A 27,067-nucleotide genomic window follows, 5' to 3' on the forward strand; every position below is an offset into this window, starting at 1 on the left:
CCTGCTTTTACTGAAAGTTTTATGCGTTTTTAATACTTCTCCACAATTCTGCCTGCAACATTTGCATTTAAAGTTCCATCTGTGTTTAGAATAGATACGATCTTTGACTGTTAACATTTAACTTTTTTAAAAAAATTAATCATCTTGGTTTGGCATATGTACACAACTGCTTGTAACAGCCATAGTTACCCTCCTTTCAGACGCCTGATTTTTTTCTGTCCCCATTTCTAAGAAAACTGATAGAACACATTTAACTCCATGGCTGGGTTGTTTTCAAAAGGCTTCAGAAAGCTAAAATGTGATGTTTAGAATTTCAAATGCCTTCAAATTTTGCAGTGAAAGATACATTTAAAAAACGTAAAAGGCCAAACTTGGTGTAACATTTTCTGATTATAATGTTGACTTATTAACTATCCATTAAAAAAAAATCCCTGGTGTTGGGTATGAATTCCCACCACCATGGATATTCTGAACCATGTGTTGTTTCTAATGTTTGGGAATATTACTGACACCCCTCCAATATTTATGCCATATTTGACTTACTTGGCCTCACATCTAGTCTTGTTCCTTTTCCAAAAACCACTTTGTTGTTTCCAGATTCACACAGTAAGACCAGCCACAGCAAAAACCCCAGCAGGTGCAGCTAAGCCTAGCAAGGCTCTTGAGGAGGACTATCTTTCTCAGCAACATCAACTAGTTAGCTGACTACCCACTAGTTTAGATCCCTTTTTCAAGGGTTAGAGGAGCTCATGTCCTGACCACGATGGCTCAAGCTAGCCTGATCTGATCAGATCTCAGAAGTTAAGCAGGGTCAGCCCTGGTTCATACTTGGATGGGAGAGTGCCAAGGAGGTCCAGGGCAGCTACACAGAGGCAGTCAATGGCAAACCACCTCTGTCCATCTCTTGCCTCGAAAACCCTACGGGGGACACCATAAGTCCACTGTGACGTAACAGCACTTTTCACACAAAGGAGTTCATGGGGCAGGATCCAAAAGTTGCATTCCACTGGCCTTCCTCTGATGCAGAGAGCCTTCCACTCATGCCAGGAGCTTTCTACTGTGATAAAACACAGCTTCTCCTCCACAGCAAGGATCCCTACATTGGACATTAGCACTTTGAACTGGAAGAAAGCATCACCATTATGGGCATGGGACCTTGGCATCCAAAGTATTCTCTATTCACAGCTTTCATTCACAGCTCGGCCTGAGATTATGGAGAGCCACACACCGAGCAGACAATACTGACCTTGATGCACCGAGGGTCTGATTCATATAAGGCAGCTTCCTGCATTTCACATAAGAGCTAAAATCGTACACAGATTCAGAATCTGTCAGAATTATTTTATTATTTCAAAAAACCCTGCCTAGACCTGCTGGCAGTGTTATCCTTCCCAGATCAACACCTTTCTAAGTCTACTGCCATCAGTGGGTTTGGAGGAGTATAACTCTGTTTAGGATTGCACTGTGCTTCACCTACTCTTAATGATTAATCACACAACACTGTTGCCCATTTGACACATTTCCAGCAAGGAAAATGAGCCAGGATACTTACTGGAAATCACCTTCAGAAGGGTTCCTTGACCAAAGATCTGCCTGTTTGCATTTGTGTTCCACAGTGATTTTGGGCTCATCAAAAACCTCTAGCAGTTTGTTGCTCCCAATGACCTTATAACTCTCTAGGATAAGTTCTGAGACAAGAGTGAAAATAAACCCTTTGTCACATCCAGCATTAAAGCGAATTATTCTGAATCTTCATAATACACCCCTTCATCTGGGGAAAAAACCAGTGACTCCAAAGTGATAGATTTTGAAATCTATATTTTGAGGGCTTTGCATTTTCAGATATTTGAATGCGAATTAAGAATTAGAGAGACTGAGAGATGCTATGTCCAATGCACCTGACATTTGACAATCTCCCTGAAATATACAGTGTTTGTACTATTGCAATTGAGAGGTTCTTAACTCCCTCCCACTGAAAACACAGAGAAACAAAAGGTTCTTAGCCTGGAACCTCTAGGGTTGCCAACTGATACGGCAAAAACCTGACCTGGGCAGATTGCCTAATGCCAACCTTTCAGAAAGTCAATAAAAGAGTTTGTTTTTTTAGAATAAAATGTAAAATGGTTTCCTCTGTTTGGCCCTCTCTTTCAGTCCCATTGCAATGACTTGGATGAACATTTAAGAAGAAGAGTTGGTTTTTATATCCCACTTTTCTCTACTTCTAAGGACGCCAAAAGCGGCTTACAATTGCCTTCCCTCCCCCTCTCTACAACAGACAACTTGTGAGGTAGGTGGGGCTGAGAGAGCTTGGAGAGAACTGTGACTAGCCCAAGGTCACCCAGCAGGCTTCATGTGGAGGAGTGGGGAATCAAACACTGTTCTCCAGATTAGAGTCCACCGCTCATGTGGAGGATTGGGGAATCGAACATGGTTCTCCAGATTAGAGTCCACCGCTCATGTGGAGGAGTGGGGAATCGAACACGGTTCTCCAGATCAGAGTCCACCGCTCATGTGGAGGAGTGGGGAATCGAACACGCTTCTCCAGATTAGAGTCCACCACTCTTAACCACTACCGTCCATGTAGAAACCACTATTCCCCTCCCCAAAGGGAAGGAAGACAAGAAGCGTGTTCACCTCTCTACCCATTATTCACCAATGTCCCCCAATTATTCCTTTATTTAGAAGATTTCTAGGCTGCCTCTCCAGAGACCTTCTTCTTGAAAGAGAATAGTTGAAAGTTTAATCTCAGCCACAGATGGAATAGCTGACACTTACTGGGTGCGATGAGAAGTTTTGAGCCACTACCAAAAGTCACCTTGTCAATGCCAACGTTCACACAGTGTTTCGGGGTAGAACAAAAATTCAGGCAGGCTTGCCAGAAAACGACGAAACGGCAGCGCTCATACCCAAACAACCTAAGAGTGGGGATCGATTCCAACAGACATACACATGGGCTGCCCTATTCATTTAAATAGATGGCAGATTCAGAAGAAAGGTGTGGGGCTGGTTTACTTTTCCCCTTGAAAAGAATCGGGCAGATGGTGAGGGTGGAAGTTAGGGAAGACTTCTCTTTAGAGTCTCCACCCTCCCCACCCCATTCCTGGATCACGGTGGAAGCAATGGAGAGAGGGAAAGACAGATAAATAGATCAGCAGGGGAAAATATGAATAAGAAGGAAAGAGACCAAGAATGAGATGAAGGCAATGGGGTTGCTTTCAAACAAATTAGACACACTTACTGGGTAGGATGAGTAATCGTGTCCCACTTCCAAATATCTGTTTGTCGTTCCCATAACCCACACAGTGATTTCCCTTTTAGCAAAAACGCAAACACTACTACAGCTGAAGCAACTCTCATACGCCAAGAAATTTTGCATTCAACCTGAGCAGCAGCAAAATGGAAGGCATCAAGAGTGAAAACTTACTTGGGGTCACAACCAGTCTGGTTCCACTCCCAAACGTTTGCTTACTGTACCCCTGGGAGCCACACAGTGTTTCCTCCCTTGACAAAAATGGCCAAGGGGGCAAGAGAACGCGAGGGAAAGGGTTCTAGCCAATCTTCTTGCAGAGCTTTGGGTCACTATGCTATAAGTATCTCCACCAGATCTAATTGTTGCTTCCCCATTCTCCATTTCCGCCCCATCCACCCTCAAATGCAGCCCCCTAATCTCCCAGAAATTTGGTTCTGGGGAGGGGGACAGGAGATCATTTTTGGAGCTCGGTGGGGTGCAGCGGGAGAGGGGAGGGTGAAAAATTTTCATTTTTGTAGCCGAAAGGATCGTCCATTAATGAAAACGAAACTTTGGCTCCGAGGCATGACATGAGAGTGGCCAGTATTATTAAGGAACAAGGCATGGACGAAAGTGACAATTCTGAGAATGGGAAGGGAAAGGGCTGACTGCATTTTAATTTGGTAGTTCTGGTGTATGTGATATAAAGGGCTGTAATGCAAAAAGGACCCCATCTTAGGTTCTTCTGTTGGGGGTTTCAGGTGCTGGCGAAAAGCCAAGATTTGTCTCCATGCATAGGTTGCCAACTTGGCGAGAGCAGAAAGTATGGGGGGAAACTCTTGTAGCAACTTAAAAATGAACACATTGATTTAATTAATAAATGTATGGTAGCATAAGCTTCTTCGGGCCCAAGACGTTTATGCTTCCAGAAATGTGTTATTCTTCAAAGCACAATGAGACTCGGCTAGGGTTGCCAACCACCAGGTTCTAGCCACTATGTCAATTGGACTCTATGGCATTGAAGTCCCTCCCCTCCCCAAACCCCGCCCTCCTCAGACTCCACCCCAGAAACCTCCCGCCGGTGGCGAAGAGGGATCTGGCAACCCTAGACTCGACTTTGTTTGCTTCTGTTGCAACAGACTAACAAAGCTATCTGGCTGAAAATTGTTTCCGCACATATTTGACTATTGTCATCCCAGCTTTTTTCAGTCTAGAAGTTGGCAGGTTTCCCCATAAAATAGATTTGTTATTTACAGAATATCATCACGTACCAGGAACCACCGTCAAGGCTGACCCATTTCCAAAAATGACTTTCCAGTTTGATCCGGTTACCACAGTGATTCACACAATGACAAAAAAACCCAGAAAATAAAACCTGACCTCTTTTCTGCCCTGGAAGTTAAACAATGATATTGCAGACCCAGGATCAAAACAGATAAGACCAATTGGGTCATCCCTGGCATCTTTGAAAGATGAATAAGAGCTGTGTGGGTCCCAAAATTAAGACTGGGGCATGCAAGGAGAGGAGAGGGTGTTTAACCCTTTCATCCCTGCATGATTTCCATAATCGAAACTAGCCCCCTCCTGCTGTGTTACAGTGCTTCAAAGATAAGAGATGAGCAAAAGATGGGAATCTGCCTGTATTTGGTGTTTTTTCTTTCTTTCAGGGGCTAACAGCCTGGGGGGGCCCACTTTAGATTAGTGAAACATTGCAAGGGGTGAAAGTCTTAAAAAAAACCACTCTTCTCCCTTCCCCACATGACCCTGAGCCAAATTGGGTCCTGGAAGAGCTGTAATTCATCTTAAAACTACCTGGGGAGATAGGTACCCCCTTGTATGCACCTGCACACAGGCTCCAATTGCAAGTCTAAAACACCTGCAAAAAGGAAACTCCGTCCCATCGCACAACTTATCAAACATAATAAGGTGTGAAATCCGATTCCTCATACTTACCGGGCACGACGGTCAACCTGGTTCCACTCCCAAAAGTGAATTTGTAGTTGTTGCTGTTCACAGCAATTCAACCCCTTACAAAAACCCAGTGCCTACAGAGACTGCCAACAACTGAGGGGGCTCCCTTCTCTACCCCAAAACTGCCTTCTCAATGAAAAAAATAAAATATATTGAGCAACTTTAAGGAAAGAGTAAGGGCTTTAGATTTAAATAGATGAGGTGAGCAAATGTTTACTCTTCGACTGAAATGAAATGAAAGACTTAAATGTGCTTAATTTTGCTGGAACCACAGTCAGTATCTGGTCTCTGTTGAATAGAAAGGTTGTGGAATAGTATAGTCTCACCAGATCTCAGAAGATAAACAGAGTCATTCCTTGGATGGGAGACCACCAAGGAAGACTCTGCAAAGGAAGGCAAGAGCAAACCACCTCTGCTTCTCATTGCCTTGAAACCCCCTTGCAGGGTTGGCATAAATCGGTTGTGACTTGACGGCACCTGCATACATACTGAATAGAAATGCAGGCTCTGAATTGACAGCACCTAAACAGTTGCACGGTTATTGTGGTACTTGACCCCATTTAAAAGGCTGTTGTTCCTAAAATAGAAACATGGAATCTATGTAGACAGGAAAGCATCTTTTTGTAAGACTTACTTGGATGAACTCTCAGGCTCGTTCCACTTCCGAATATAACTTTATCCAAGCCTCCCCCCAAGGTTCACAGTGAAACAGCCCTTTGCGGAAACTCATCCATTCATCAATCCCCTTTCAATGCACTTTGCAACGGGATTTTACTGTGTGAAACAGCTAAACCCACTTGCAAACAATCACTAAAGTGCATCCACTAAAGTGGACTGAAAGGGTGTCATTTAGCATGTGTGAAAGCAACTTGTGTGATCTGATGGCTGTGTATAGCTCCTCACATGGTCTTAGCACTAATGCTTTAATGGCAGTAGTAGTAGCAGTAGTAGTAGTAGTAGTAGTAGTAGTAGTAGGAGGAGGAGGAGAATTGGTTTTTATATGCCAACTTTCTCTACCACTTAAGGAAGAATCAAACTGGCTTACAATCACCTTCTCTTCCCCTCCCCACAACAGACACCTTGTGAGGTAGGCGGGGCTGAGAGCTCTAAAAGAGCTCTAAAAGAGCTGTGACTAGCCCAAGGTCACCCAGCCGGCTTCATGCGGAGGAGTCAGGAAACCAACCCGGTTCACCAGATTAGCGTACGCCGCTCATGTTCAGGAGCGGGGAATCAAACCCGGTTCTCCAGATTAGAGTCCGCCGCTCCAAACCACCGCTCTTAATCGAGAAACTTATCTCCAAAAGAATAGCAAAGTCTGCAAACATAGCTATTCTTAAGTATCATAAATAGTCAACAAAGCTAATTTGGGGCGATGGGGAGGGGATGGGCTGTACCTCAAATTCTTTTCCCAGAGAAACCAATTAAACACGGACTTACTTGGTGTGATGAGCAACCTTGTGCCACCTCCAAAGGTCAGCTTGCCAAATGTATTAACATCCCCACAATGTTTCCTACCTTGGCAAAAATACAGAAGGGCACAAGGAAGGTGTTGAACAAAGAGTGGAAAATATAGAGGATGACGATCCTTTTTCGTTGGTTTGTTTTTTTAATCTTCTCATTGACAATTCTCTCAAGGGTTTCAGTGATAGCACTAAGAAGGCGGCAATGCTGTGAAAAGGACTCCCAAAGAGTTCCTCATTCTGCCTCCAAGCAAGTGGGTCAGAGAAGAAAATGCACAAGAGAGAGTCTCTATCCTATTCTCCTAACACCTTGCTACGGAATGAAATACCCTTCTATTTGTCGGTTTCATGTCATCTTAGCAGAGCCAAACACATGATCAACCATGTGCAGCTTTAACTCAACATTATTACCTTTTTGGCAGAGTAAGATTCCAGTCCTCATTAAATATATGAGCTGTTCCTAACTCATGTCTTGCATGAACGTCTAGTCTCTTGTCTCCCGTGGCTAGACACAACAGATTTCTTCTCTCTGGTCAAGTTTAACTTTAGGAATAGATACCAGCCACCCATGCCAAAATAAAAATTCTTGACAAATGTGGCATGAAATTTCCAAATCTTATTTTGACATTCTGAATGTTGACTGTTTCCGAATTTCACTTTGGAAGTTCAACTTTAAAGGACACTTAAAAAAAAAAACTACTATCGATCTCGCATGGATTGAACCAAAACTTACTTGGTGTAACAAGCAATCTAGTCCCATGTCCAAAGACTTGCTTGTTAAATGAGCTGCCACCAGAGGCACAGTGTTTCCTGCCCTGACAAAAACTTCCAAGGGCATCACCAGGACGAAGAGCAGAACAGAGACAAGGAGAATTTCATGCCTCTTTTGTCCATTCCATCCCGGAATTACAACTGATCTCCAGCCCAAGGAGATCAGCTCCCCTGGAAAAAAATGGCTACTTTGAAGGGTGGACTCTACCTGCTGTTGAAGTACCACCCTCCCCAAGCCCTGCCCTCCCTAGGATCCACCCCCAAATCGCCATGAATTTTCCCACTCAGAGTTGGCAACCCTAGCCCTCCATATTGTCCCAACACCAATGGTGACGTTCTTACCCAATGTCAGTCATACATTGATCCCCAGGGAGCAACCTGACCTAGACAATTGTGCATGCTCTACTTATGATATAAAGGGATACTGAGAATTGAGAAACTTATCTCCAAAAGAGTTCCTCACTAACCTTTATCATACAATAACACAACAGAGAAAAATATGCTGTATACAATTTTCCATGGACTTACTTGGCAATATGACCACTCTTGTGCCAGACCCAAAGATGGTTTTGAAGTTCTGATTGTTCACAGTCATACGGCTCCTTACAAAAACCCATCGATTCAAAGCCTTTCCAGGAACTTAGGACATCCATTCCAATACCCATCCATCCCCTCCCCAGTCAATTTGAACACACCCATTGGTCTACCCTTCCAGCAACCCATACATCAGATCACTCTCCCTTTCACATACACACAGCATTTCACCAAGTAGAATATCTATCAATAGGTTCTTCTTTCCTTTAGGTCCTGGTTTCATTCAACATTTTCCCCAATCTTTTAGGAACACAGAAAAAAAATTGAACCAGAGTTTCCAAAACCTGCTCCAAACCCGCAGCCAGAATGCAGGCATCAGGCTATTTCTAGCTTGTAAGCTTCTCACATTCCCAACAACTAGTCCTGTCTTCTAGACCAGTGGTTCCCAAACTTTCTAGACCAGTGACCCCCTTGGCTCCACAAATTCAACCCCAGTGCCCCCTACCCTATCCAATAACACAGTTGAAGGGGCCCACCTCTAGCAGCCTCTGCTGCCCCCTTGCCTCTTAGTGCCCCCCTAGGTAATCCCACCCACCCCCAGGGGGTGTTACTGCCCACTTTGGGAACCACTGTTCTAAGCAAATGCCTGTCCAAGACGGCTACGTTTCAAAACACAAAGGGGCTTCACCATTACACATACTTGGACTGACGGTTAAGTGGGTCCCTGCTCCAAAATGAACTCGGTAGTTGCCACTGCCTGATGCACACTGCAATGAAAGGCTTTACAAAATCCTGACATTTGCGAAATTAGCTGCAGGCGTGCCAGGGATCTGTGCTCAGTCCTACATCCCCCTGGGCATGGTCTAGCCAAAGTTAAACCTAGGGTTGCCAAGTGCCCAGTGGTGGTGGGAGGAAAGGGACCTGGCAACCCTACTTAAACCCTTAAAATCAGATGAATTTCCAAATGAGACAGTTAAGCAGAGACTCAGCAGCCGCCCGCCAAAACCAGCGGGACTTAATCTTGAATAAAAATATGCATATTATTGCAACTTAATGATGCTGAGTGCAGTGGGGCTTATTTCTGAGAAGATGTGCATGGGATGAGGCAAAATGAGTTGTGATGCCCATAATTTGGGCATACAGTGGCAGACGAAAGGCCTTTTTGAAAGTAAAGTCTCCTGTTGATTCTGCTAAGAAAGGGTGCAAGACCTCAGCCATTTTCTGCCCTCAATATTTAATATGTACACGATGCATCCCCATCTTCCCTCTTACCAGGTTTCACATCCAGCCTAGTTCCAGCTCCAAAGATCACTTTCCTGGCATCATTGTTCCCACAGTGCGACATTCTTTTACAAAAACATCAAGCTCAGATTCCACCGCTTGTTGACACACAACCATTATCACATTTACTCCATTGCATTTGAAAGAAAAACCAAAGATATTGGGGGCGCTTTCACACATGCTGGATAATGCACTTTCAACTCACTTGCAGCTGGATTTTACTATGTGAAAACAATCCACATGCAAACGACCGTTAAAGTGCACTGAAAGGGGATGGAAAGTGCATTATTCGGCATGTGTGAAAGGATCCTGGGAAAATACGCCGCTTGTAAAGCAACAGCCATGGAAAGCCATTATTTAAAATGCTATTTGTGCAAAAGGTCATGTGATATACCCTTGAAAGACAGTTAGCGTGGCATGTCTCTGGGAAATCCATGTGCTCCACATGTGTGCTCCCTTTTACAACAGAAGCTCCAATGATGGATGAACCCAGAGCTAGCCAGCTGTGGACATAGGTCAATTTTTTTTTGTTCCCTTCCCTTGTGAAAACTAGGTCCATGATTGGTTGTTCTTTCTCAAGGTGCCACTGAGCGCTATTAGCATTTATATAGTAAAATCTGAGTGTTCAAACCTCACAATGAGTGAAACGAAGCTTTCAGAGAGCTGATCCACATATAGTGAAACTCCTTTCTCCTACTGGTAAAGGCCAAACATGAGAGTACAAGATGAAAGGACTCCCAAAGAGACATAGAATCATAGCGTTGGAAGGGACCACCAGGGTAATCTAGTCCAACCCCCTGCACAATGCAGGAAATTCACAACTACTTCCCCCCCAAACACACACACACACACACACACAGTGATCCAGTTTAAAAGTTTGTTGTTCCTACAGCAGAAACAGGGATGATGTACACCCAAGGCCCTTTTGCACAACTTACTCGGAAGAACTCTCAGTCTTGTGCCACTTCCAAATGCCACTTTTTCACCGCCTCCAAAGTTCACAGTGAAACAGACCTTTGCATAAACTCATCCCCTCATCATCAGCAGAGGGGACATAAAGGACCAGCAGCACTTACTTGGTATGACAAGCAAACTAGTCCCACTTCCAAAGGTGAGTTTACTGAAGCTGTCCCCAGACCCACAGTGTATCCTGCATTGGCAAAAATACATGAGGGGACCAGGAGAATGCTGAATAAAGAATAGAAGGCTCTCCAGTCCTTTTTGGAGAGCAAGATTTGAGTCCAGGAGCACATTAAACACCAACACAATTTCTGGGTCTAAGTTTCATCAGATACAAACAGGCCAAGTCTTATTGGCCTTTAAGGTGCTACTAGACTCAAATCTTGCTCTTCTACTGCTCATCAACATGGCTGTCCACCTGAAAAGGTCTCCTTTGTGACTCTCTCAGATATTTCTTTTTTTTTTAATTTAATGGACAATCAACAATAGATGTATACATACACTAAAAACAGATAATCACATAATCACATAAAATCACATAAAATACTTTACAGCTCTACATCAGTAACTCCTTCTCACTTAACCAAAACGATATCTTATTACAAAATGGGCATTTCTATTCTTTAAATCATTCTTGTCCATAAGAGGTCTACACTATTAATATCATTATTTTTCTTTGTAAGCGGTTAACTTCACTAAAATATAGACTTCTTTTATTTTTGATATCCAATCAGGTATCTTAGAGGAATCTCAGATATTTCAGTAGAAGCACTAAATAGGTAGCATTGCTGGACCTTGCATCTTATAGCTAACTACAGATTTCCTCTCTTCTGCAGTATTTCAGTTTCTGGCATAGTGAGGCCACCAAAATCAAAATAAAATTCTGGACATGTTGTGAAATTTCCATTACCTTAATAGGATTTTCTGGTTTTGACTTTTCACTTTTGTTCAACTTTAAAGGACACTTAAACTACAGCTAGCATGACTGAACAAAACAAGGCCTGGAACTTACTCGGTGTGACAAGCAATCTAGTCCCACTTCCAAAGACGGCCTTTCCGTAGGAGCCACTACCAGATGCACACAGTGCTTCATACCCTGACAAAAACTTCTGAGGAAGAAGAAGAGTACACCAAAGAGACTGGGAGACGTAGATGTCTTGTGAATTTTAAGCCACTGTTGCCAATTAATTTCAGTTCTGCTTAGGGTAACAGAGAATCCAGGATGAATTCCTCTCTGAATTGTCAGAGGCAAGACTCTAAAAGGCAGTAATGCTAGGAAAAGCTGAAGGCAGCAGGGAGACCCAACATGAGATGGGTTGACTCAGTAAAGGAAGCTATGACTTTCAGTTTGCATGACCTGAGCAAGGCTGTGAATTATAAGACATAAGCACATAAGAAAGGCCCTGCTGGATCAGACCAAGGTCCATCAAGTCCAGCAGTCTGTTCACACAGTGGCCAACCAGGGGCTTCTAGGAAGCCCACAAGCAAGACGACTGCATGAGACAGTTAAACAGAGACTCAGCAGCCTCCCGCCAAAACCAGCAGGACTTAATCTTGAATAAAAATATGCATATTATTGCAACTTAATGACGCTGAGTGCAGTGGGGCTTATTTCTGAGAAGATGTGCACGGGAAGAGGCAAAACGAGGTGTGATACCCATGATTTGGGCATTCAGTGGCAGACAAAAGGCCTTTTTGAAAGTAAAGTCTTCTGTCGATTCTCCTAAGAAAGTGAGCGAAGCCTCACCCATTCTCTGCCTTCAATATTTAATATGCACACCATGCTTCTCCACCTTCCCTCTTACCAGGTATCACATCCAGCCTAGTTCCAGCACCAAACATCACTTTCCTGCCATCGTTGTCCCCACAGTGCAACATTCTTTTACAAAAACATCCTGCAGTTGTTGTTGTTGTAGTTTTTCGGGGGGAAAGCTTCGTTCATGAGCTTCCTGCATCAAGCTCAGATTCCACCGCTTGTGAACACACAACTATTATCACATTTACTCCATTGCATTTGAAAGAAAAACCATAGATATTGGGGGTGCTTTCACACATGCCGGATAATGCTCTTGCGATGCACTTGCAATGCACTTTGCAGCTGGAATTTACTATGTGAAATGGCAAAATCCACATGCAAACTATCGTTAAAGTGCGCTGCAAGCTAAAGCTGGAGAGTGAGAGATTCAAAACAGATAAAAGGAAATCTTTTTTCACACAACGCATAGTTAAATTGTGGAACTCCCTGCCCCAGGATGTGGTGATGGCTGCCAGCTTGGAGGGCTTTAAGAGGGGAGTGGACATATTCATGGAGGAGAGGGGTATTCATGGCTATTCGTTAGAATGGATACTGGTCATGCCGCATACCTATTCTCTTTAGTATCAGAGGAGCATGCCTATTATTTTGGGTGCGGTGTAACACAGGCAGGATGGTGCTGCTGCAGTCGTCTTGTTTGTGGCTTCCTGGAGGCCCCTGGTTGGCCACTGTGTGAACAGACTGCTGGACTTGATGGGCCTTGGTCTGATCCAGCAGGGCCTTTCTTATGTTCTTATGATGGAAAGTGCATTATTCGGCATGTGTGAAAGGATCTTGGGAAAATATGCCGATCGTAAAGCAACAGTCTTGGAAAGCCATTATTTAAAATGCGGTTTATAGAAAAGGTCATGTGATATACCCTTGAAAGGCAGCTAGGGGGACATGTCTCTGGGAAATCCATGTGCTCCACATGTGTGCTCCTTTCTACAACAGCAGCTCCAATGATGGATGAAACCAGAGCTAGCCAGATGTGGAAATAGGTCATATTTTGCTCTCTTTGCTACAGTGCACATAAATAAAGCAGCTCTTAGAGAGGTTCCCTTTCAAAGCCTTCTTTAAAGGAAATACATTTTGGATTGTCCAGATGGAGTAAGAACTAGCCTGGTGCAATGGGATTTGGTCAGATTTGCCCATTGCTGCCACAGCTTTTGCAACCCATTTTTCCCTTTCTAGGGTTTCCCCCTTTCTCAAAATTTAAATTGTAAACTGGCCCATAGCAATGAGGTGGACTCTGACCCTTTCACACACCATGCCTTTGGCTATCTTGATAAACTTAAACCCTCATGCATGTTAAGGTATTTTGAAGTATTGCCTTATCCATTTTTCATGACAGTGGGACAGCCCCCTCCCCAAATTGTCCTTAACCCCCCAACCCACAATTTTTGGCTAGGGGCCTGCTCGTAAGCTCCATGGATCTCTGTTCTTTCATTCTTTTTTGTTCTTTCAAATGCCATGTTAACTAAGTAACAAAGACTCAAACAGTATGGAATAAAAAAGTGAGATCAGCAATGCCTATAAATGTAGTGACAGATCCAGTTTAAAATTTGTTGTTCCTACAGCAGAAGCACAGGGATTATGTACACCCAAGGACGTTTCGTCAACTTACTTGGATGAACTCTCAGTCTTGTGCCACTTCCAAATAACACTTTTTCACTGCCTCCAAAGTTCACAGTGAAATAGACCTTTGCATAAACTCATCCCCCTCATCATCAGCAGAGGGGACATAAAGGACTGGCACTTACTTGGTGTGACAAGCAAACTAGTCCCACTTCCAAAGGTGAGTTTTCTGAAGCTGTTCCCAGACCCACAGTGTATCCTGCCTTGGCAAAAATACATGAGGGGACCAGGAGATTGCTGAATAAAGAATAGAAGGCTCTCCAGTCCTTTTTGGGGAGCAAGACTTGAGTCCAGGAGCACATTAAACACCAACACAATGTCTGGGTCTCTGTTTTATCAGATACAAACAGGCCAAACCTTATTGATCTTTAAGGTGCTACTAGTCTCAAATCTTGTTCTTCTACTGCTCATCGACATGGTAATCCACTTGAAAAGATCTCCTTTGTGACTCTCTCAGATATTTCTTTTTTTTTTAATTTAATGGACAATCAACAATAGATGTATACATAAACTAAAAACAGATAGTCGCACAATCCCATAAAATTATGTAAAATACTTCACAGCTCTACATCAGTAACTCCTTCTCACTTCACAAAAATCACAAAAAATCACACAAGGTTGGAAGAGACCACAAGGGCCATCCAGTCCAACCCCCTGCCATGCAGGATCCCACAATCAAAGCGCTCTCGACAGATGGCCACCCAACCTCCAAAGGCTTAAAGTCCTCCAAAGACGGGGACCCCCCCCCCCCGCCCGAGGCAGCGTATTCCCCTGTCGAACTGCCCTCACCGTCAGAAAGTTCTTCCTATTCCTAATGTTTAGGTGGAATCACTTTTCTCTTAGTTTAAATCCATTACTCCGTGTCCTAGTCTCTGAATCAACAGAGAACAAGCTAGTTCCCTCATTAACATGGCATCCCTTCAAATATTTAAACATGGCTATCATGTCACCCCTTAACCTTCTCTTCTCCAGACTGAACAAACCCAGCTGCTTAAGTCTCTCCTCATAGGGCACAGTGTCCAGACCCTTGAGTATTCTGGTCGGTCTCCTCTGACCTTAACCAAAACTATATCTTATTACAAAATGGACGTTTCTATTCTTTGAATCATTCTTGTCCATAAGAAGTCTACACTATTAATATCATTATTTTTCTTTGTAAGCGGTTAACTTCACTAAAATAGACCTCTTTTATTTTTGATATCCAATCGGGTATCTTAGGGGAATCTCAGATATTTCAATAGAAGCACTAAATAGGTAGCATTGCTGGACCTTGTGTCTTATAGCTAACTACAGATTTCCTCTCTTCTGGAGTATTTCAGTTTCTGGCATAGCGAGGCCACAAAAATCAGAATAAAATTCTGGACATGTTGTGAAATTTCCATTACCTTAATAGGATTTTCTGGTTTTGATTTCACTTTTGTTCAACTTTAAAGGACACTTAAACTACAGCTAGCATGACTGAACGAAACAAGGCCTGGAACTTACTCGGTGTGACAAGCAATCTAGTCCCACTTCCAAAGACGGCCTTTCCGTAGCCACTACCAGATGCACACAGTGCTTCATACCCTGGCAAAAACCTCTGAGGAAGAAGAAGGGTAGACCAAAGAGACTGGGAGACGTAGATGTCTTGTGAATTTTAAGCCACTGTTGCCAATTCATTTCAGTTCTGCTTAGGGTAACAGAGAATCCAGGATGAATTCCTCTCTGAATTGTCAGAGGCAAGACTCACTGAAAAAAGACAGTAATGCTAGGAAAAGCTGAAAGCAGCAGGAAAACCCAACATGAGATGGGTTGACTCAGTAAAGGAAGCTGTGACTTTCAGATTGCATGACCTGAGCAAGGCTGTTAATGATAGGACATAAGAACATAAGGAAGGCCCTGCTAGATCAGACCAAGGTCCATCAAGTCCAGCAGTCTGTTCACACAATGGCCAACCAGGTGCCTCCAGGAAGCCCCCAAACAAGACAAGTGCAGCACCACCATCCTGCCTGTGTTCCACAGCACCTAATTTAATAGGCATGATCCTCTGATCCTGGGGAGAACAGGGATGCATCAAGACTAGTATCCATTTTTACTAGTAGCTATGGATAGCCCTCTCCTCCGTGAACATGCCCAAGCCCCTCTCAAAACCTTCCAAGTTGGTAGCCATCATTACATCCAGGGACAGGGAGTTACCACAATTTAACTCTGCGTTGTGCTAAGAAATACTTCCTTTTAACTGTTTTGAATCTCTCCCCCTCCAGCTTCAGCAGATGACCCTGTGTTCTGGTATGATGATACAGGGGGAAAAAATTCTCCCTGTCCACTCTCTCCATACCATGCATAATTTTATAGACCTCTTTATATACCGTGCATAATTTTATAGACCTTTTTATATACCATGCATAATTTTATAGACACTGCAGAGGTCATGAATTCATAGAGTAGCCAGAAGCCAGAAGTGACTTAACAATTTGATGGCACATAACAGGCACATTGGAAGAGAGGAGAAAAGGGCTGGCGGATCATAAAGCATTACTGGCTTGAATTCCAAGCAACTGTAATTCTAGTCCTGCTCTCTCAGTACACTTGACTAGAGCAGCTGTTACTGAGTTTGGTCCTTCAGAGAGTTGAAGGCTCCCATGTCATTTGGTTGCTCTCAACTTTCCAAGGATCACACTGACAGAGAATAAGCAGTGCCTGGAAATGTCCCTCAGGACATCCTGTGCAGAAATGCCCCTCCTAGAGATCCCAGTAGGGCTGGCAGCTGGTTTCAACTCTGCCCACCTAGTACCTGAAGTTCTTGAGTACCTCAGATTTCAAACATATGCCTTCACTCATACCGGGGGTCACTGTCAAGGTTGTCCCAGTGCCAAAGATGACTTTGTTATTCCATCCTGAAGTCACACAGTGATCCATCTGGTGACATAAACCAGCTGCTTCCTGCTTCCTTAGAAATGCTTTTTGAGACTTTAGAAATGTGTTCAACAGTGAAAGGTAAGAGTCAGACTCCAAGGGCAGCTCCTCACGTCAGCAAACATGGCTTGGGAACAAGGTATCTAAAGGACCATCTTCTCCCGTGTGTCCCTGCCCAGGAATTAAGATAACAGGGAGAAGTCCTCCTGACTGTCCCACCAGTCAAAGAAGCTTGTTTGGTGGGTTCACGAGACAGGGTCTTTTCAGTGGCAGCCCCAAATTTATGGAACGACCTTCTAAAGGGAGTTGTGCCTAGCCCCCTCACTTTTGATCTTTAGGAGGCAATGGGAGATGGTTTTATTTAGGACCGCATTTGATTAAGTTTACTAGCAGTCCAAAACAGTGATTTTAAATTTGATTGTCATGTACTCTATTTTGTATTTTATTTATATTGCAATTGCCTTGCTCTCCGTAAGAAAGGCGGTTAATAAATGTTTTAAATAAAATAGAATAAAATAAAACACAGTGAAGAGGAATGTGCTGAACAAACTTACTTGGCACTACGATCACTCTTGTGCCAGACCCGAAGATGGTTTTGTCATTGTTGCTACTCACAGTAATGCAACCCCTTACGAAAACCTAGCAATTTATATAGCCACTCATTCACTTTCCAGACACACCTCAGCCTTCTCTGACACTAAGTCACAGAGTGAACTATTTGTTCTCTGTTCCATCAACTTTCTGAAAGACAGAGAACCAGGTTTCAATTGTGCTAGGGCTCAATATATGAACACACAAAAACAGAATACAGTGCCTCTGAGTATGTGCAGAGTGATTTTCTTCACCACTGAATAACTACAGAAGGATTCCTCAAAGATACTGGAGAAAGAGCTTCCAAGTCACATGGGGCTGTTCCCTAATTTAATTCTCTGGAAATACCAGAGAATACAGCGTGGTGTAGTGGTTACGAGCGGTGGTTTGGAGTGGTAGAGTCTGATCTGGAGAACCGGGTTTGATTCCCCACTCCTCCACATGAGCGGCGGAGGCTAATCTGGTGAACTGGATTTGTTTCCCCACTTCTACACACAAAGCCAGCTGGGTAACCTTGGGCTTGTCACAACTCTCTTCCAGCTCTCTCAGCCCCACCTACCCCACAAGGTGTCTGTTGTGGAGAGGGGAAGGGAAGGTGATTGTAAGCCGGTTTGAGTCTCCCTTAAGTGGGAGAGAAAGTTGGCTTGTAAAAACCAACTCTTCTTCATCATCATATGCTCCGACCTCCACCCTCTCACACCAAACCTCTTCCCAGAAAGGACCCTCTTAAGAAATTGCCACCGTGGCAGAATCTGTCAGTAAATACACAGATAGCAGGAAATCACTCACTGGGATTTACAGAGAGTTTGGTGCCTCTTCCAAAAATGACTTTCCCGAAGGCGCTTCCTGTTCCCCACACAGTGGCTGAAACCTTTTCGATATCTACTGTCAAACCTCTGCTGCTGTTGCAGAAGTCTTTTGTGGGGCTGCACATTCAACAGGCATAAAAACTGCCCCTGTTCTGAGACCTCCTGACAGAGTGCCTCTTGAGATGAATTTCTGCACTAATGGCCAGAAAGAAGAAGAAGAAGAGTTGGTTTTTGTATGCCGACTTTCTCTACCATTTAAGGGAGGCTCAAACCGGCTTACAATCACCTTCCCTTCCCCTCCCCACAACAGGCACCCTGTGGGGTAGGTGAGGCTGAGAGAGCTCTAACAGAGCTGTGACTTTCCCAAGGTCACCCTGCTGGCTTCGTGTGTAGGAGTGGGGAAACAAATCCAGTTCACCAGATTAGCATCCTCTGCTCAGGTGGAGGAGTGGGGAATCAAGCCCAGTTCTGCAGATCACAGTCCACCGCTCCAAACCACCGCTCTTAACCACTACACCATGCTGGCTCCATGCTGAGAGAATTGTGCCTTATAACTTTTTCCCCTCTGTTCCTTTTTTGCTTTAGAAGGAATGGCCAATCCAGTTCTCTTTGCAACACTGCATTTTTATATAAACAGGAGTTGATAGTGTTGGACCAGTTTCGTGCTAAAGAGGGACATCTATGCCCACTTACAGGAGAGGAATAAGCCCCACAGAACGCTGTGGGGTTTAACACAACAGCGCAGCGCCAGCATGCCAAAGATTCCAGGTTCAACTCCCTGCCCATCACCAATGGAAGGATCTCATTGCAGGGGCTGAGAGAGAAACCTCTTTCATACCTGGATTGACTTTCAAACGGGTCCCATCTCCAAAGACGAGCTTATAGCTACCAACTCCTGCATCTCACTCTCAAACGTTCCTTTACAAAAACTGATGAAGGGTGATCCCACCACCAACATCTTTGCATCTCTGTCCACCTCTCTCTGTGTTCAGTTGCACATTGGCATACGTGTAAAGAGCACAACTGTGAATCTGGCTAAAGGTAATTTAAAAGTAATGAACCCTTCCTGAGGATGGTGTGTCTTTTGGATGCAACTTTTTATCTCATAAAATTAGAAGGTCCAAAGAACAAGGGTTATTAATACATGGATGATTTGGATGGTGTGAATCAAGAAGAAAATAAAGCCTTCTCAATGCACAAAGACCAACTGGCATCCACTGAAATTAATACTGTGATGGTACATCCATATGACATAAATCCATGGAGCATCCACCTTTAAATCAACAGGTTCAGTTACGATCATGTCATCTTGAAGAAGAGAGAAGATATAGAAACCGGTGGCAATACAATGAGAGACTGTGGCTCAGTGGAAGAGCCTTCTTGGCATGCACAAAGTCCCAGGTTCAACCCCCGGCATCTCCAGTTAAAAGGACCAGGCAGTAGATGATGTGAAAGACCCCTGCCTGAGACCCCAGAGAACCACCACTAGTCTGAGTAGGCAATACTGACCTCGATGGACCAAGGGTCTGATTCATTATAAGGCAGCTTCATATGTTCATGTGACAGACTGTCTTCCCAACAATGAAAAGGTTAAAACAGTTTGTTTCCAAACAGTTTGGCTCCAACTCATTGGAAGAGAGTGATCGCCTCCAACGTCATCAGAGCTTGTCAGTTCCCCCTGCTTTTGCCCTTCTTATGAGGAGGTGGGGGAGGGAGAAGGACCATGGAAAGAAAGAAAAATAGGGGCAAGAGAGAGAAGAAAGGGGAGTATGGGTGGACTTGCAATGAGACCACTATGAGAAGATGGGGTTGCCAGCTCCGGATGGGGAAATTCCTGGAGATTTGAAGGTGGAGCCTTGAGGAGGTGGAGTTTGAGGAGGGGAGGGAGCTCAATAGACATGGGATGCCATAGTGCCCACCATTTCCTCATGGGGAACTTATCTCTGTAGTCTGGAGTTCTCCAGGAGTTCTCCAGGACCCACCTGGAGGTTGGCAACCGGAACCAGGGCCCTCAAAATGGCTCCCTTTCAAAACAAGTGGGTGATCAAACTTCCATTCATTACAGTTCAAGATGAATTCATTTATTACAGAGAACAATCAATTTATATAAAACTTACTTGGATAAATCCTTAATATTGTCCCATCTCCAAAGGTAACTTTGCTGAACATTCCCCAAATGTCACTTCCTCTCCCAGTATAACACAGTGAAGCAGACTTTTGCATAAACTTGGTACTCGGAAGACTTTTGAAATGCAGTGGAAGGGGGAGTATGGATTCTATGGATTTATACACTGCTGAGGTCCCTCCCCTCCTCCAACTTTACCATGCACAGGCTCTATTCCCAATATCTCCAGGAATTTCCCAACCTAGGCCCACTTTCTCTTCAACCTCCTGCCTGCTTCCTTCACTCCATAAATAATATACATAGGAATCTCTCTTCTCTGCCTGCCATTTTGGACTTAGGGTTGCCAACCTCCAGGTACTAGCTGGCGATCTCTTGCTATCACAACTGATCTCCTGGCGATAGAGAACAGTTCACCTGGAGAAAATGTTTGCTTTGGCAATTGGACTCTATGGCATTGAAGTCCTTCCCCTCCCCAAACCCAGCCCTTCCTCAGGCTCCACCCCAAAAACCTCCCACCGGTGGCGAAGAGGGACCTGGCAACTCTATTTGGACTATACATTCATTCCAGAATCCCAGTTAATGCTACCACCTAGAGATAAAAACAAGACCGAGGCCAATGGTGCAAAATAGGTTTTAAAAGAATTATTACTCTCAACAAAATTTCTCTACGTGTTTTGCCAAAGAGGCTTCTCTATTACAGTAGTCCTTCAAACAAGCATAAATTCTGTAGCAAGTTGCTAATGAAAGAACCTTTCTATATACCAACAGGTAGTCAAGGTAGTATCGCTCTAACTTGTGTCCATTATGACTGGAATCAGAAGATTTCCAACATACCTGGTCGGACTGTTAACCTGGTCCCCTGGCCAAATACCATCTTCTCAAACCCTCCTGTCTTTGCACAGTGTGAAAACGCTTTACAAACGCCGCAGCAGGAAATCATCTGGCGGTCCCTGTGCCTCTTGCTCTCTTGCCCCAAGTGAGCATTTGACAACAGTTAAACTGAAGAGCAGGCTGCACAAACCGTGGACTGCCCTTATCCCGAATGGCAACGAAATCCAAGATGTAAGTGCATCTTGTCACAGTTATGCCACGCCACCATGCCACCCCCCTCCCAAATGATTCTATAGCCTCTCAACTATTGCAAATATTTTGATTTGTAAGTTCTATGGAGGCAGGGATCTCTCTTTTTTCACTTGTGCAGTTCTCTTGAGAACTGCACAAGTGAATGTGCCATGCACATTGCTGATGCTGTTGGGGTTGCCAGCCCCCAGGTGGGACCTGGAGATCTCCTGGAATTACGACTGATCTCAAGATGACAGAGATCAGTTGCCCTGGAGCAAATGGCTGGTTTGGAGGGTAAACCCTATGTTCTTAACCCAAGATGCATTATTAATAATACATGATTCTCACATGTGGATATTTGGAAAAGGGAACAGAATGGGGGAGGAATGGAACAGAATAAAATATGGGATTCAGCTTTAATGTAAATACAGTCTTGATCCAATTAAAACACATGTTGCTCCCTACGTCAGAATCACAGACATCATGCCGGCAAAGATCCTTTTTAAAGACTTACTTGGATGAACCTCCAACCTCCAAAGCAGCCATTTTCTCCAGGGGAGTTGATCTCTGTCTGGAGATCAGTTGTAATTCCAGGAGATCTCCGGGCCCCACCTGGAGGTTGGCAACCCTATCTATCACATTTGTTCCCATTTATCCATCATTTGCGTCCCCTTTCCCATTTGCCTTTTAATGTTCTTTGCTCTCCTTTATCACAAAACCCCATGGACAAGAGGCGGTGGGGGAAGGAAACCACAGCGGATAGATGTGCATGCATTTGCATTTATTTATTTATATCTGCTTTTCTCTTCAGTTGGGACTCAAAGTAGCATAGAACATCATTCTCCCCCCTCCATTCTCTCACCACAACCCTGTTAGGTAGGCCACGCTGAGAGTTTGTGACAGGCCCAAGGTTCCAGTGAGCTTCTATGCTAGAAATGGGGATTGGAACCCATGCCTCCTGGGATCCTAATCCGACACCCCATCCACTATGCCATGCTGGCTCTGTGGGGTGGGGACTGGGAGTCATGGGATAATTCATCCAGATGGACAGGAGCCCTGAAATTAAACTCTTCCTTCTCAGATTTGAAACACACACACACACACAAATCTATCTCCAGAATTATCCCTTGTTTAAAAAGACTTACTAGGCTGTATTCTCAGTCTTGTTCCACTTCCAAATATGAACTTCTCATTGAGTCCCAAAGCACACAGTGAAACAGACCTTTGCATAAATTCATCTCCTGAGAAACAATTGGGGTACAGTTTGTACTTAACTGGAGGAGGATATAATTCTCAAGCAATCCATCCTCATGCAGTTTTGCTGTCAAAATAATCAATTTCTGCATTATTTGATTTAAAAAAATTCTCAGCAAGGGATGCCTTTTAGTTTTGAACTTGAATTTGGGCATATTTTTTTCCAGATCTGCTGGCATCCTCTCACACATCCTTATGATAACCTTTCTTCACCTCCACAGCCAGACGTCCCCCCCCCCAGTATGTAGTCGCCCTGACCTGGATGGCCCTGGCTAGGCCATCGGATCTCATCAGATCTCAGATCTCAGAAAATAAGCAGGGTCAGCCCTAGTTGGTACTTGGATGGGAGACCAATGAGGAAGTTGAGGGTTGCTACGCAGAGGCAGGCGATAGCAAACCACCTCTGAATGTCTCTTGCCTTGAAAACCTATGGAGTTTTTAAAAAGCAGCATCACTAGTCTGGTGATGTCACTTCTGGGGGAAACCCAGAAGTGATTATGGGTAGCTCTAGGAAATGCCTTTTTCTGGTTTGTCCTAGAGCTACCCTCTGTCAAGTCTGGATTTTCCCTGGACGTGATGTCATAATGCTGGCAGCGACATCCCCCTACCTCCAAGTCCCAGACCCCAAACCCCCCACCAGTTAGCAGGCTCAGCCGGACAATCTGACCATGGTCTCAGCTGGAGATCTTTCACACTACCTGATCCTTGCCAACTGGAAATACCAGGGATTGAACACACTGGATCTTCTGTGCGTCAAGCAGATGCTCTAGCACTGAGCCACGGCCCCACCCCAAACTTTCTGCTTTTTGACCCATAGCATAACTAGCTTTAGAGATTTGAGTTTCAACAAGTCGGGGATGTCTTCTGTAACTTTGCTGTATACCTCCACAAACCACAAAACCGAAACCACATCACAAACCAGTGTGACGTGAGCTTCCCATCAGAGATAAATATTCACCTTTCTACATTTCACATGTGATTTGGAGCAACATTTTTTACCATTTTTAAAAGCGGCAGACATTAGATCTTGCTGCTAAATTTATAATACAATTTCCGTGAAATTCACATCAAGAACTATACAGACATTTATGTTAAGCAGATATCAAAACATACTTAAAAACAGTAACCATTAAAAACTCCTCTTCATAAATGGTGCGAAAATAGAAATCAATACTATATTAGATAGTACATTCCATACTTCAATCCTATTTGTCTAAACAAAAACCCAAATCTGAACTGAAAGTAAATGTTTGCATTCAGAAATTAGCTAATCAGAATCTGAGCAGAATTCACTCCATCCATTAACTTTAGAAAAGTCACTCACCAGATCAAAACTAGCTCCTGCAGATAGGGTTATTTTTCTTGCGGAGTCTGCTTTCACTTTCCATTTCTTCAGATCTCTTAAAGTTCTTGTTTCTTTAAGGCAGTGAGGGTATAGGAAGCAGCAAGGGGGCAAAGTGACTCATCAGAGACATGCCTGACAGGCACGTTATCCAACCAGAACATCTAGCCTATCTTCACGCCACACACCATTGTCCCTGACTGGCAGCTCTGCGCACAGTGTTTTTCTGGCTCAGTGGTTTGTGGCAGACTCTCATTCTATACTACCAGAGGTGGCAACTAGGCTCTATGGCAGGGGTGGGGAACGTCAGGCCCGGGGGCCATTTAAGGCCCGCGAAATCATTTGGTCTGGCCCTTCGTGGGTCCTGGCAGATCTCTAGCTCAGAAGGATCTAAGACTGGCGATCTGCTCCCACCTGTGGACAGGAATAGCCTCTATTCAAGGAGGATGTGAGTTTGTTTTGCCAAGAAAAGGAACCTTTTTCCCTCTTGAAGAAGAGTCGTTAGCTACGGAGCTGCTAGGACCGCCCAAGAATATAGCAGGCTAATTTTTAAGTTGATAATTTTGTATGGCCCACAAATGATGTGATAAATATCCAAATGGCCCTTGGCAGAAAAAAGGTTCCCCACCCCTGCTCTATGGCATTGAAGTCCTTCCCCTCCCCAAACCCCGCCCTCCTCAGGCCCCACCCCAAAAACCCCCCGCCAGTGGCAAAGAGGGACCTGGCAACCCTATGGAACAACCCCTGCCGTCCCAGAGAGGTGCACCCAGCCCCCTCACGTTGACCTTTAGGAGGCAGCTAAAGAGGGTTTTATTTAGGACTGCATTTGGCTAAAACAGTCCTAAACTGTGATCTTAAAATTTTGGTGTTATGTTTCTAATGTAATCTGTTTTTATGTATTTTATTAGTATTATAAACCACGTTGATCTCTGTAAGGAAGAAAGGTGGCTAATTTCACAAGTTTGCTTCAACACTGATCTCAGCTACCCTGTGTCGGTTTTTGTATGAACACCAAGGGAGGGACATCTCACTGTGGTCTTCAGGGCACAATGATACACAGCCCCATCCTGGAAAGAGACCCCTTCGATCTTCAGAGGAACCGTGTTATTCTCCGCAAACAGAGTGGCTGAAAACTTTCCCTGGGCAAACTTGTTCTTCTGTTCTCTACTTTTGTAAGCGCTCAGGATCAGCTGAGGTTTTCTGTCCCCGTATTGACGATACCAGAAAAGGTATGGGTCTGTCCGGAGAGTGGAGAAATTGCAGTGCAAAATTGCAGGTTGCCCTTCTTGGATTTCCATTTGATTCGGGGACTGGAAGACGGAATCGCTTTGAGAGAGGCCTACAAAAAGAGAAATGAAAACAAGATTATGGAGATTCTCTTTCCCCCATTTTGGGACACCAGGCAATACTCTGTTGCTTCACTGTGGCTCTCAGGGCACAGAAATACGCGGCGGCATCCTGGAGAGAAACATCCTTAATCTTCAAATCGACGGTCTTTGTTTCCAGATTCAAAGTTGCAGAATATTTGGCCGAGGAAAGTTTTTGATCCCAAGAAGATGACTTAATTTTTGTCAGTAGGTGCTCTGGAGATTTATTAGGGAATTTCCGATACCAAAACAGGTAAGGGCTGCTATCCGTAGTGCTGAAATTACAGGGCAAAACTGCTTCTTGTCCCTCTGTGATGGATATCTGGGAATGTGACTGAAACACAGCATCGCTGTGAACAATATCTGGAAAAAGGAAACGTTAGATGGAACCATCTGCCCTGCCTATCTGTCTGTCTATCTGTCTCTCTCCCTGTAGAGGGCTAAAACAAATTAAATGAGAGGTTTTCTTTCATGACAACCTCCTCCCTTTTGTGACCCAGAATATGAACCTAACACAAATTTTTTGTACCTTCAACATATTTCTGCATTGTGCAGAGGGTTAGACTAGATGACCCTGGTGGTCCCCTCCAACTCTATGATTCTATTATTCCATTTTCCAGTTCTGAGCATAGTCTATCTTCCCGGTACAACAGACAAAATCCAAAGTACATCTGTGTGTGCACAGATCTTTGCCAATTCTAGCTTCAAATGGTAGCATTTCACACTGCCCCGACTGATAGATTCTTTGGTTTAAACCTTCACAAATGTTCATGTTTAGAAGGACAGAAAACATCGACTGTAATGTTATAAATTGTCAAATCAATCCTGCTTTTATTGTTATAAATATCCGTTTATAAATTCCTGAGTGGCACCAAACAGAAAATATTATATTACCTGATCTGAGGAGCAGAAGGAAAGTTCCCAAAACAGATAAACAGGGACGTGTTTTAGAAGCGAAGAGTATCTTTGCCATGTTAACTTTCTGAAACAGCATGAATACGTCGCTGTTACTCCCTCATTGGGCTTGGAAAGCTCTCAGATGATACCGATCCTTCTGTCACCTGACTTATTCGCTTCTTAGGGTGTCATATCAGTGCCTCGAATCAGGTTTTTTTTTAATGAAATGTGGTTTAGAAAGAAGAACAAGAAGACAAAAACTTTGAAAAATGTTTCCAAGGTTAGGCTTGCCCTCTAGCGGATAAAGATGCTAATACAAGAAAACCCTTGAAAGGCAAAGGGAAATGTAGAACATCTTGGTGTTACAGAAACAGAACCGGTTGTCCCTCCTGGATGGCAACCACAGCTTCTGTTTGGAAGACAGAGTCTCCGAGGGTGCTTCCTGCAAAAAGAGAGTTGGGAGGCTGTTATGGAATACTATGCCCTTAACGGCACTGTAACAGGTACAAAATCAACCAGTCAAGCTCCGTCAATCATTTCGCCGTGATGAGAATAAGTGCGATTTGCCAGTTCCAACATGACCTTGCTGGGGAAGCATCACCTGTCGGTTTGCACCTGCCTTTCGTCTGTGCAGAGGACACAACATCTATATGGGCCTCTGTGCCATGATTTCAGCCATACATGGGACACGGATTCTGCATTTAGAGTCGAAGGAGATCAAGGTTCGGACAATGGAATTTTGATATGGAGCATAACCTTCAGGTTTCGGGAGGGGTAGTAGTCATAATCTCTCGCCAGCCGCATTTTGCACGCCGTGATCAATTTAATCAACCGGAGAACGAACTGATTGCAGGCTTCGCGGGATTGATCAATTTGGGGCAGTTTCAATCAGGAAATGCAGATTTCAGTCTGTGGTGCTAGGGAACGGAGGGCAAACCAGTTTTTTTTAAAGAGTTTGCATTCTGCCGTACTACTTGCAAAGTAACTTTTTTTCTCCTAAATGTGTGGGTGGTTTTTCTTTTAAACTAAACCCAACATTACCTTATACTTTCTTCAGTGTACATGGAAAGGCTCCCCCTAGTGAGGTTT

At 44.1% G+C, this 27,067-nt stretch overlaps 1 protein-coding gene across 1 annotated transcript in view; it reads right to left on the reverse strand.

Moving 5' to 3' along the window:
- Positions 1-26,054, reverse strand: part of LOC130490240 (uncharacterized) — a 63,427-nt gene extending 37,373 nt beyond the window's left edge. Inside the window, exons 1-4 of the mRNA XM_056864065.1 lie at positions 25,976-26,054; positions 25,137-25,444; positions 20,887-20,948; positions 17,912-18,048 (exon numbers count right to left, since the gene is read on the reverse strand). Of these exons, the coding sequence (XP_056720043.1) occupies positions 17,912-18,048; positions 20,887-20,948; positions 25,137-25,444; positions 25,976-26,054 (586 nt within the window). The remainder of the gene's footprint in view (positions 1-17,911; positions 18,049-20,886; positions 20,949-25,136; positions 25,445-25,975) is intronic.
- Positions 26,055-27,067: the final 1,013 nt, after the last annotated feature.

The sequence above is a fragment of the Euleptes europaea genome, chromosome 18 (assembly GCF_029931775.1).
Source record: "Euleptes europaea isolate rEulEur1 chromosome 18, rEulEur1.hap1, whole genome shotgun sequence".
In the NCBI taxonomy this organism is placed as follows: domain Eukaryota; kingdom Metazoa; phylum Chordata; class Lepidosauria; order Squamata; family Sphaerodactylidae; genus Euleptes; species Euleptes europaea.